Here is a 12570-nt window from a genome sequence, read left to right as displayed (position 1 = left end):
TTGACTTTCAGGCACAGAAGATTAAGTCACTGGAGTGCGCTAGAACTTAGAAGTAGATAGTTTCCCTTTTTGGCCTGCGTGCCACGTTTACGTATTTACGCTTTGAGTATATTAGTTAGTTAGCCTGTGCACTTGGGTTCTCTAGCCCAGGTGTGGCATAGCACCCCGAACGCTTGTATTTATTTCTTGGGATTTAATAAGATTCTACCTTTATTTTATGTTTTAAATGTCTTGAAAATCTGGGGTGTTACAGTCTAGGATTTGGAAGGATAAGGAAAATTAAGGACAAGAAGGAAATGAACACATGGGCAGTCCAGATCATGAATGAATTGATTGAGAAAGAATCTAGCTACAAGTACCAGTATACTGGGGGGAGACCTCCAGAAGATGCTGCAAGAGAATCTACTGGAATTGAACCACCAAGCACTCCACCACAATAGATGAATCACCAACTTCAACCAATTATGCAAAGCCTGAAACCATTATGAAGAAAAATGAGAATGGATTGGGTAAAAACTCCATGTGTACTCAATTTTCTTGATGCATGGATGCATATATAGTATTAGCATATATGTTTAACCTTCTATGAGTGCATGAGAACTAATTTGGTGCATTAAAAAAATAAATATATAGATAAGATTAATTGGAGGAATTAAGCAGGTATACATGCTTGGCATACATCAAAATGTTTCATATGCACACGTTTTTAATTCCCCAATTAATCTCATTATAGATCTATTTCTTTAACGCCAGATTGGTTATCTCTAATATATATATATATATATATATATATATATATATATATATATATATATATATATATATATATATATATAAAAGGAAACCCTATATTCTTCTATATATATAATATATATTCCCATCCAGCTGATGCAACTTTGAAGTTGGGCACATACAGAGACAAACGAGAACAAGGAGACACCTTTATTAGCAGCAACAAAGGTTGGAATTAAGGAGATTGTAGAGAAAATACTTGAAACATTCCCAGTTGCCATTCAAGATGTGGATGCCAATGAGAAGAACCTCTTACTTATAGCTATAGACAACAGGCAAACGGCGGTTTATGATTTCCTACTAGAGAAGAAAAAATCACTACCAGAATTTGTGTATTATCAAGTGGATAACGAGGGAAACAGTGCTGTGCACCTTGCTGCAATGTACAATGGTCAACAGAATTGGCGCATGCCTGGTGCTGCATTGCAATTGTAAGGAGAATTGAAATACTATAAGGTATATATACATGTAACATTATATATATTATATTATATGTAAGTGTACATATTTTGTACACATTAAACCTATATTGGCTAATTTATTTTTATAAATAATAGACTTAGGATTAGCCAAAAACTCTTTGACCATTGTTATTTATCTTAAGAGTCTTTTTAATTGGGTGGCTCACAATTAATGTCTATGAAGAGGAAGTCCGTGATTAAAATATGGTTCAAGCTAATTATGAGGATCTGATTTAAATGAATGGCAGAGAATGATTCAAGCATGGAATGAAGCTATTCACGTGGCTGTTTAATGAAAGAGTTATTGCTATAAATAGGAAGGTTACTAGTTGTGGAAACTTGCCTTTTTTGAGAGTTACTATTCTGAGAAGTGAACACAGCTAACGAATTGAGAATTAATTATATTATTATTCTGCTGAGCTACTGCCTGCGCCTGACTCAGTTGAAGTATTGTTCGAAGGTTATCAAGGCATGCACGTCACGGTCCAGGTTGGATGTTAGGAAGGTTGTTTGTAGTATGGTAGTTAAGCATGTGAGAGTTTAATGTACCGTTCTATTATAAAAATCCTTGGTGAACATCAATAGTGGATTGGGCTGACGTGGGTTGCCCCGCAGACGTAGGAGAAGCGCTCCAAACTGCGTAACAAATCTTTGTGTACTTGATTTACTTACTACTTTTATTTTCTGTTATTTACTATCATTAAATAACAAAAATTAATCGATAAAAATCTAATATAAGTTTAAAAATCAAGTAGAAGTTTAGGTTCAGCTAATTTAAGGTTCACAGCATAATTTCAATTGGTATCAGAGCCTGGAGGCTTAAGTTACTAGTCTTTCGATCTGGCTTTTACGTGTGCTTTATTTTTTAGTGTTCTGCGGTTTTTAATACTGTTCTTCTTGTTATTACTTTGTTCAATCTCACTTGTTGCTAAGTGTTTCAGAATGGAAAGGTTCAGGTCACTCCCCAGCTTACAGGTGACAACTATGCATACTGGAAGGCTCGAACAAGAACTCACCTTAAAGCTCAAGGAGATCAGATTTGGCGGGCGGTACTGACTGGTTGGACACCACCTACAAAACCTGGAGAAAAAGACGGTGATCCACCAGTGATAAAACCTGAAACTGAGAGAACTCAAGTTGAAATTACCACTGCTGGATATAACGATAAGGCTCTTGACACAATCTATTCCTTAATGCATGAAAATCAATTTTCGTTGGTTACAGGTATTGATTGTGCAAAAATTGCGTGGGAAATGCTCGAAACCACCTATGAAGGTACGAGTTCAGTCAAACAGTCAAAGCTTCAACTGGTAAAGACTGAATTTGAAGAACTACATATGAACAATGACGAAGATATTGCGAGTTTTCACGAATGCATACAAGAGTTAGCTAATCGAGCAGCAATTCTTGGGAAACCTTTCTCCCAAGAAAAACTTGTCAAAAAAAAATCCTAAGATCTTTACCTCCGAGATTCAGGATGAAGGTAACCGCTATTCAAGAACATGATGGCTGGGAGAACAAATCAGTGGCTCAACTAATGGGCAATCTTCGAACCTACGAAATGGAAATTCTTACTGATCACACCAAAAAACAAAAGACAGTTGCATTTGTCGCTGAAGAACATGATGATACCGCTAACCCAGACGAATCAGGTGATGATCCAGTTACATTTTTAACAAAACAATTTTCTAATTTTTTGAAACAGATATCTCAGAAGAATTCACAAAACAAAAAAATTCAAAAAGGAGCAAGCTCAAACATGTCGAAAACTAATACAAAAACTAGCATGTCAAACTCAAAACCTGCTACCTCACGTCCAGCCCGCTCCAGGGGAAAATCAAACAACAAAGGAATAAAATGTTACGAGTGTGAGGGCTTTGGTCATGTTCAAGCTGAATGTCCAACTTATCTTAGGCGAAAGAAGTCCATGATAGCCACTACTTGGAGTGATGACGAACCTGAATCAGAAGCTGCTGGCTCTGGCGCAGAAGAAATGTTCGGTAATTTTGTAGCTTTTACTACTAGAGTTGCGACATGTTCAGAACCTGGAGATGCATCTGACACGGAGGGTGGTGAATACAACTCGGCGGAAGACCATGAAATACCAGATTTATCTTATGAAGTAGAGTTTAACAAGTTGTATCCAAAGTGGGAAGCATTACTTAAAGCAAATCGTATAGTGTCTAGTGAAGTTAGTGTATTGCAAAATGCTGTAAACGTGTTCAAAGGTCAAGTAGCAGATAGGGACGCATTAATTAAAGAATACACTGACCGAGAAGACAAACTGAAACAGGAAGTCAAGGAACTGAAGCTGGAACTGAGTACTTACAAAAAGAAAATCCAAATGATGGATACCACTTCAACTCTTGATGAAATTCTTAGTTCTGGACGGCAATCATGTGCAAGGTTTGGTATTGGCTTTACTGGAGGAACCAACAAAGACAAAACTACTTTTGTCAAGACATCTGATCCACGTCCAGAAGATACTCCTGAGTCAAGCATAGCTAAACAATATCGTGAATCAGCACTTGCCACTAGCTCAGTATGGCGAACACGAGGTACAATACGTAACAAGTTTAACTATAAGGTATATAATCTAGTGTGTCACTATTGCAGGTTACGAGGACACATCAGACCTGAGTGTTATTACTTCTACAAAGAACAAAGGGCCGAAAACATAGCCATAAGTACATTACTCCATTTATCAAACAAGTATGGGTAAAGAAATCCGATTATATCAGTTTTGTATCCTTTCACACTAAAAGTGCAGGTAGGGATGAAAAATGGTACTTCGACAGCGGTTGCTCACGTCACATGACTGGAAACGCAAAATTTCTAAGTGACATAAACACAAGCAACGGTGAAGTAACTTTTGGTGATGGAGTCAAAGGACAAGTAACCGGAGTAGGTACTCTAAATGTTGCAGGTCTACCGAAGTTGAAAAAGGTGCTACTGGTAAACGGACTCCAGGCCAACCTCATAAGCATTAGCCAACTTTGTGACCAAAATTGGAATGTTAGCTTCACCAAAGACAACTGCAGTGTTATGGATAATGAAAAACAATGTGTTATGGAAGGTAAGCGATCAACAGACAGCTGCTATATTCTAACAAATGATATCCTCTGTTGCAGGTCCAGCATAAATGAGTCTGAGTTGTGGCATAAAAAATTAGGGCGTCAGCAATCCAGCTAATTAAATTTCTTTTTGCCCGTGTTAATAGAATTTCAGGTACACTAATTCACAAATAAATATTACTTAGTGTTACTAATCTTTTTTTCTCTTGTGTGCAGATTAAGTCTTAAGGCTAAGCAGTCATAAAAACTATCTTGAATTCACGTTTTAAAAGCCAAGTGTTCAGGTCTTATTAGTTCCTTATCTATCCACCTTATCTTTATCTTGAATTCCCTAAAGATGATGTTTGTTTTGATATTATTGTGCATATATCCTTTTGATCATAAATTATCCATTCTAGTTTATATATATATACGTGTATCTCTGGATTCATTAAATCATCAGGTACTTTTAATCTTTCAGATTCTTTCTCTTTACATGTTCATTTATTTTAAAGTGTTCGTTTAATTTGCTTGGGTTATTCTTTATGTTTTGTTATTGGCTGTTTCTGTGTGTTCACTAAATGTCATATCTACGTTGTGTTGGTTGTTTTTGATAATTCTTTGATTATGCCTTTTTGTTGGTGTTTCTGTGTTAAAATATGTTTGCTTGAATGATAAATTTGGTGCAATTTGATTAATGTGTTTATTACTCTGTGTGTGTTTTTGTTTGGTTGTGTGTTTTTCATGCTATCTGTTGTGATTCTGTGCCTGAATCATCTTATTGTCTTGTTTGACCAAAATTGAAAATTTCTTGAATTTTTGTGCTTCTTTGTTATTTGGTAAGTCGTTTTCAAGATTGCATGTACCCTGTTCTGTGTTTCGCTTTTCTATTTTCACTTGTGCAGGTTCATGTGGCAAAAGATTTCGTAAAAAGCAAAAAGGAACTATTATGGAGTTGTTCTCTCTTCTTGGTGTATGGTAATTACTATTGATCAATATGGATGAATGTTGGATAAGTTTCTTGCTATTTTACGGGAAAGATGGTCGGGCACCCCGTCAACTCACTAGTCTAATCCACTGATTTTATGTTCACCGATCCTTTTTGTCACTTATTTGGCAAAAAAGGGGGAGTAATAGAAAGGAGTTTTTGAAGAAAGGGGGAGTTTTATGAGAAAGAGGATTTTGAAGAAAGGGGGAGTTTTATGAGAAAGGGGAGTTTTATTTGGTTAACTTTTTTGGAATATGAAATAAGGGAAGATACAAGAAAGGGGGAGTAGTAGGAAAGCATGATGACTGCGACATATGGAATTTGTTTTAGTATGGCTTGTCTACTACTCTATTATGCTACACTTCTTTTGGTAATCTCTGACTTATATATCTCTTCAGTTTATGACTATTATTATCAGTTATTGGTTATTATTATCTAAACAGAAAATCTATTGTTATTGGATGATCAGCTTTTATTTAGCTAATTTTTCTATTGGTGATCAACTATTCTATCTGAATATTGAAGTTTTTCGGGGTTCATATACAGCACACATATTCTTTGAAAATTAATACTATGAGTTCAAGGAACATGGTCTACAAGAGTATTTTGGTAATAATTTTTTCTTATCTTAGGTTATTGTACGTATGGCACATATACTAAGGGCTTTTAATAAAATTATTGTATCTTTCTTGTTTGCCCAAAGTATAAGATGCTATAGTTTTTGCCAAATAAATTGCCAAAGGGGGAAATTGTAAGTGTACATATTTTGTACACATTAAACCTATATTGGCTAATTTATTTTTATAAATAATAGACTTAGGATTAGCCAAAAACTCTTTGACCATTGTTATTTATCTTAAGAGTCTTTTTAATTGGGTGGCTCACAATTAATGTCTATGAAGAGGAAGTCAGTGATTAAAATATGGTTCAAGCTAATTATGAGGATCTGATTTAAATGAATGGCAGAGAATGATTCAAGCATGGAATGAAGCTATTCACGTGGCTGTTTAATGAAAGAGTTATTGCTATAAATAGGAAGGTTACTAGTTGTGGAAACTTGCCTTTTTTTAGAGTTACTATTCTGAGAAGTGAACACAGCTAACGAATTGAGAATTAATTATATTATTATTCTGCTGAGCTACTGCCTGCGCCTGACTCAGTTGAAGTATTGTTCGAAGGTTATCAAGGCATGCACGTCACGGTCCAGGTTGGATGTTAGGAAGGTTGTTTGTAGTATGGTAGTTAAGCATGTGAGAGTTTAATGTACCGTTCTATTGTAAAACTCCTTGGTGAACATCAATAGTGGATTGGGCTGACGTGGGTTGCCCCGCAGACGTAGGAGAATCGCTCCGAACTGCGTAACAAATCTTTGTGTACTTGATTTACTTACTGCTTTTATTTTCTGTTATTTACTATCATTAAATAACAAAAATTAATCGATTAAAATCTAATATAAGTTTAAAAATCAAGTAGAAGTTCAGTTTCAGCTAATTTAAGGTTCACGACATAATTTCATTATATTATGCGGGCATATATTGTTAATATCATATCATATATATGAATGAATGCCGTACGTGAAGGGACACATGGCACGAGAATCCTATGTTCGTTTCAACAACAAAGGACAGGTTCCAGAGCAAGTGTTCAAAGAGACGCATGCTGATCTTACCAAAAGCGGTACCAAATGGCTGGTCACCACTTCCAACTCCTGCTCTGTCATTGCTGCGCTGATTGCAACTGTGGCATTTGCTACATCAGCAACCATCCCTGGAGGGGTGGATGATAAGACTGGGCGTCCCATTCTTAAAGGCCAGCCCGCCTTTGATGCATTCGCAGTCTCATCACTCATAGCTCTGGGCTTCTCAGTCACCGCCCTCGTCTTCTTCCTCGCAATCCTCACCTCCCGCTGCCAACAAAAGGATTTCAAGAACAATCTCCCCAGGAAGCTGCTGCTTGGACTCAACTGTCTCTTCACCTCAATTGCTGCCATCTTGATCTCCTTCTGTGCGGGCCATTTCTTCGTCCTCACCGAGCATATCAAAGTCGCGGCTTTTCCAATATACATCCTCACATGCTTGCCTGTCACACTTTTTTCCATGAATCAACTCCCACTATACATGGACCTCTTCAGGTCAATTTTCCAATCTGTTCATTTCCGCAGCTTCAAAGTCTCATATGCCACCAACCACTTCAAGGACAAACCTTTGCTCCATATTTTTTTCACTCCCAAGAATCAAGCATTCCGTGCTATTCTCCATGATCTTCAAAAATTTATTTCCCAGGCAGAATCAAGGTTTGTCAAATCTTGATCGATATGTTGATTCATTAATACCCGCCCCTGTTCGGTCTGAGTTCTTGTTTCATTTCTACTTACTGTTTTCTTTTGACTTAATTGTCATATACATCCAGTATGAGCACTTATAATATTTGACAAATTTTTAAATGAATTGAAATTACCAACTTGGCTAGCTTCGAAATTTGTTAAAATTAAATATCACAAAAATATCAATAACTGTTGGAGGATGAGAATAAATAAGCAATTTAGCATAGGGAGTTAGTTGTCATTCTACATATCTTGTTCTTTTCTTCTTCTTCTGTGTATATAATGTAAAGTGAAGTTTTCTTCAATACAATCTTCTTCTTATTAAGCATAGGGAGTTAGTTGTCGTTCTACATATCTTGTTCTTTTCTTCTTCTTCTGTGTATATAATGTAAAGTGAAGTTTTCTTCAATACAATCTTCTTCTTCTTCTTCAATTTGTTCTCTCTGCTTCTCATTCAATCATGTAGTTCACTATTCCAACATGGTATCAGAGCGGCGGGAGCTCATCCACGCTGCTGCATTTTCCGGTGCCGGAGAAGTCGATGAAGCGACGCCGACATCTAAATCGCCAGTTCATTCAAGTACGATTTCGCAGAGGAATCTCTCACCACAAGATCAGAGGAACTACGTCGAGGAAGTAGACAATCCTTTGATTATCAACCGCAACGATAGCCCCTGTGCAATCTTAGTTAATCCGCAGAGGATTCCGGTTAATCCGCAGAGGATTCCAAGTCCGGAGAAGCAGACAGCCATAGCCGTAGTCGTTCAGCAGCGGAAGGCGATCCAGGAAGCTTGTTCGTCGTTTCCGGTCATTCAATCATCAGTTCAGATTCAGATGACCTCCACAACCGTTCCGCGACGGAAGGAAGGAGTTCTTAGCCAAAAACAGATGGAACAATCCTCCGATTCAGCCACAGTGGTTGTGTCTTTCAATCCAAAATTTCGGAGAGAAACGGAGAATAGTATGGCCGACAGTTCTCTGTCTCGCGGTTACCTTCGAGCCAATGACCGCCGTTGGTGAGGAGACGGTGCCGGGATTGGAGCCGCAGGAGATGCGGCGGGAGGTAACAGCTCAGAATTTATTGAAAGTTTTAAACAATTTTAAGTTTGTTTTGAATGAGCATTCAATTGCTCTTAGAATTGTTGCATATGTAACAATTGGAGGACCAAAATCTGATGGTGCTGATATTGTTGGGCAAGTACAGAGCACTGAATTGTTGTTAGATGCTTCAAATGAATCAAAGCTAGTACGGATATTGAAGGGAAATAGCCCAGGAGTTGATATTTGTCTGGTGGAGTCTGGTGATGCTGAGAAGCAGAGATACATTGTATGCCATGGAGTTTGCACTTCCATTGGAAAAGTTGACTAACAAGAAACTTGCCCATGAATGTTCTGGTATGCTCTTCTGTTTTACTACTTATACAAGTCCTGATTTGCAGAATAGAAGAATGAAAGCTGGTTTACATCTTCTGAGCTGTAGTCAAACCCAAAGCTTATGAAGTTGAAGGAATGGCTACCAGGGTGCTGATCTCACAATGAGAAATGATGCACCATGCTTGAATGAATGATATAGAGCTGATTGTGTACAATTTGTGAAGTTTGAAGTTTACAGAAATGTGGGGGAATAAGTGAGGTCCACCAAGCTTGATGGACCTTTGAGATAATTACAAAGTTGGATTCTTATGTTGAACAGAAAATAAGGAAGGGTTAGGATTAATCTGATTCTGGGGCTAAGTGGTTGATGTTAAGTGGTTGATTCTATGTTGGAAATGAGGCCCTTAGCTGATCCGAGTTCTATGAGAATGAAACCTGCAGCAGAACATTTAAACTTTTAAAGTTGAGGTGTTTTGCTGCCATGAAGTTGATTTTGCTGCCATGAAGTTGATCCTTCTTTGGGAAGTGATTCTTCATGCCTGTAGCATATGAGCATTTGGGAGAATTGCTGAAGTTTTTGAGGCAGAAACAAAGGCTATTTTTTTGTCTGTAAACAGAGAATAGGCAGTCTGAATAATTCTGGATGATGTTGACAGTTGGAGAATAGAATCAGATATAAGGATGGAATAATGCAATTAGAAATGATGTTGAAATGGTTTTCTGAATCTCTGAGGAGCTGGTCTGATTTGCAGCAGGTTGCGGCAGAAGATCAGAGTTGATGGATGTCTGATCTGCTGCAAATGTTGAACTTGATCTACAGAAATTTGTTCTGTTTGCCGCATAAGTTTTGTAGCTGCAATGCAGGGAGATATGAAGAGATGGAGAAGGTGTTCTTGGGGATGCTTGAGAGTGAAACATGCAAACCTGATATATGGACCATGAATATCATTCTGAGCTTATTTAGCAACAAGGGCCATATTGAAATGATGGAGAAGTGGTATGAAAAGCAGCAGTTTTATTGATCCTTCATTTTGCTCTTCTGTATCTAAGCTGGGCATGTAGGATCTACACGCTCCAGCTTACGGGGGGGTGTTGGAGGATGAGAATAAATAAGCAGATTTAGCATAGGGAGTTAGTTGTCATTCTACATATCTTGTTCTTTTCTTCTTCTTCTGTGTATATAATGTAAAGTGAAGTTTTCTTCAATACAATCTTCTTCTTATTTAGCATAGGGAGTTAGTTGTCATTCTACATATCTTGTTCTTTTCTTCTTCTTCTGTGTATATAATGTAAAGTGAAGTTTTCTTCAATACAATCTTCTTCTTCTTCTTCAATTTGTTCTCTCTGCTTCTCATTCAATCATGTAGTTCACTATTCCAACAACCAAGCTTTTGACCAATTTGTTTACCATATTAATTTTTTTGCTCAATTTTAATAAACAATTAATCACTAGATGTGTTCTATTAAGGAAAATTTTTAAGAGTCTCATTGAATTATAATTTCCATTCTTTCAAAAGAGTATTATTTAACTGCTGATAAATTATTTTTCCAAATATTTGGACACCTGCTGAAAGTTTAGTATAAGTGGTGATGGAATGGAGTGAAGTGCAAGTGAATATTCTCACACCGGATATCATCTTAAAGAGTAGACCAAAAATTGGTTGAATAATGGGTGATTAAGCACAAGAGTGTAGAGTCTTTGGAAGCTAGTTCAAAGAGTGAGTTGAGTGATATCAAGAAATAACTAAGGGTGTGTTTGGAAACCTGAAAAATGACTTCTGGAAAATGTTATTCGAAAAATGAGTCATTTTCCATAAAACAATTCCCTTTTCCGTGTTTGGTTGCATTTCAAAAAACTTTCTTAGTGTGTTTGGATTATTTTCCAGAAAATGAGCAGAATTGTATTAAAAAAACATTAATATTATTTATATTTTTTTTTTAAAAAGAGAAATGGTTTCATTAAAAATAAATAAATAAATAAAAACTATTTCCCGAACCTGGAAACCAGATAATTTGGTTTCCAGCTTCCGAAACCAGAAAATGGAGAATAGAAAAAAAAGTTGATTTGGGTTTTCCGGAAAATGACACCCACCCCCCCCCCCCCTCCCCCTGCCAAACACTAGAAACCTGAAAATGATTTGCAAAAATTATTTTCCGACTTTCTAAACAAAGCCTAAGTGTAAAGTGTAATGATAAGCACTTAAGAACTAATAGTAAAACGAAGGGCTTGGACTATGACAATTTTGAATAGATGTTAAAGTGTGTCATTGGCTAGAGCTCATGTAATGCCTTGACAAGGGAACTAGAGAGATGTTACTAGGTGCCAATGCCACTCTCATGGACATTAGGCTCTTAATTAGTTTGCAGCCTCATTCTAATGGCAACTTAAACCAATTTAAGCAATTAATAAAACACATAGTAGTGTTCACAACTCCTTCAAACTCCATTTTTTCAAAGAAAAGTTAGACTAGTGAAAGGTGTGTCTATGATGTTCCTCTATTCTCATAGTGACAACACCTTATCTATGCATCTCTTACACATTTGTGACCATAATCATACAAGAGTCAACACAAACCACGCCAAACTCACAACTAGAACCATCATCAAGTCATTACACTAGCTCATAGCTCAATTCATCACATAACATCAATCACAAAAGGTGACTAATCCCTAATTCAATCTAGCTAAGCATGAATTGAAATTAAAGACATTTCCAAGCACAATTGAAAGCAATAAAATGCAGGGAAAGTAACAAAAAAGACTTAACTTTTATTAAGAACTATGCAAGATGAAATCTTGAAATTGATATTGGAGTTAATTACAAGCTGATTTGTGACATTCCGAAAATTATACTAATTCCTGAGTTTACTCTTACGAATATTTTTCTAAGGAGGGAATCAATTCTTTCATTTAAAGCCAATTCTTCTATAATTCTAGCCTAATGAATTAATTAAAGCCCAACTTCATTAGATCATTAGAATACACTACAAGAAAAATGCGCATAGACAACGGTTAATAACCGTTGTCGTAGGAGTATAATTTCTGTTGTTGAAGCCGGTGTTGTTGTAAGTCTCGCGCATAGACAACGGTGTTTTAACCGTTGTCTTTTCTAGAAACAACAACGGTGTTTTAACCGTTGTCTATTAAGTGTTGTTGAAGCCGGTGTTGTTGTAAGTCACACACATAGACAACGGTTAATAATCATTGTCTTTTCTAGAAACAACAACGGTTTTTTAACCGTTGTTTATTAAGTGTTGTTGAAGCCGGTGTTGTTGTATGTCACGCACATAGACAACAGTTAATAACCGTTGTCTTTTCAAGAAACAACAACGGTTTTTTAACCGTTGTCTATTAAGTGTTGTTGAAGCTGGTGTTGTTGTAAGCCACGCACATAGGCAACGGTTAATATCCGTTGTCTTTTCTAGAAACGACAACGGTTTTTTAACTGTTGTCTATTAAGTGTTGTTGAAACCGGTGTTGTTAAAAGTCACGCACATAGACAACGGTTAATAACCGTTGTCGACAACGGTTAATAACCGTTGTCTTTTCTAGAAACGACACTGGTTTTTTAACCGTTGT

At 36.7% G+C, this 12570-nt stretch overlaps 1 protein-coding gene across 1 annotated transcript; it reads right to left on the bottom strand.

Annotated features, from left to right (window-relative positions):
- Nucleotides 1–254: 254 nt before the first annotated feature.
- On the bottom strand, nucleotides 255–7704 carry LOC109168280. The gene is made up of 2 exons (XM_019317297.1): nucleotides 6964–7704; nucleotides 255–473 (listed from the first exon to the last, which is right to left on the bottom strand). The coding sequence occupies exons 1-2, from the start codon at nucleotides 7390–7392 to the stop codon at nucleotides 255–257; spliced, it is 648 nt and encodes a 215-aa protein (XP_019172842.1). The 5' UTR covers nucleotides 7393–7704.
- Between the last annotated feature and the right edge of the window lie 4866 nt (nucleotides 7705–12570).

The sequence above is a fragment of the Ipomoea nil genome, unplaced genomic scaffold (genome assembly GCF_001879475.1).
Source record: "Ipomoea nil cultivar Tokyo-kokei standard unplaced genomic scaffold, Asagao_1.1 scaffold3195, whole genome shotgun sequence".
In the NCBI taxonomy this organism is placed as follows: Eukaryota; Viridiplantae; Streptophyta; class Magnoliopsida; order Solanales; family Convolvulaceae; genus Ipomoea; species Ipomoea nil.
The sequence above is the reverse complement of the archived record's forward strand: the minus strand, read 5'-3'. Positions and strand labels throughout refer to the sequence as shown.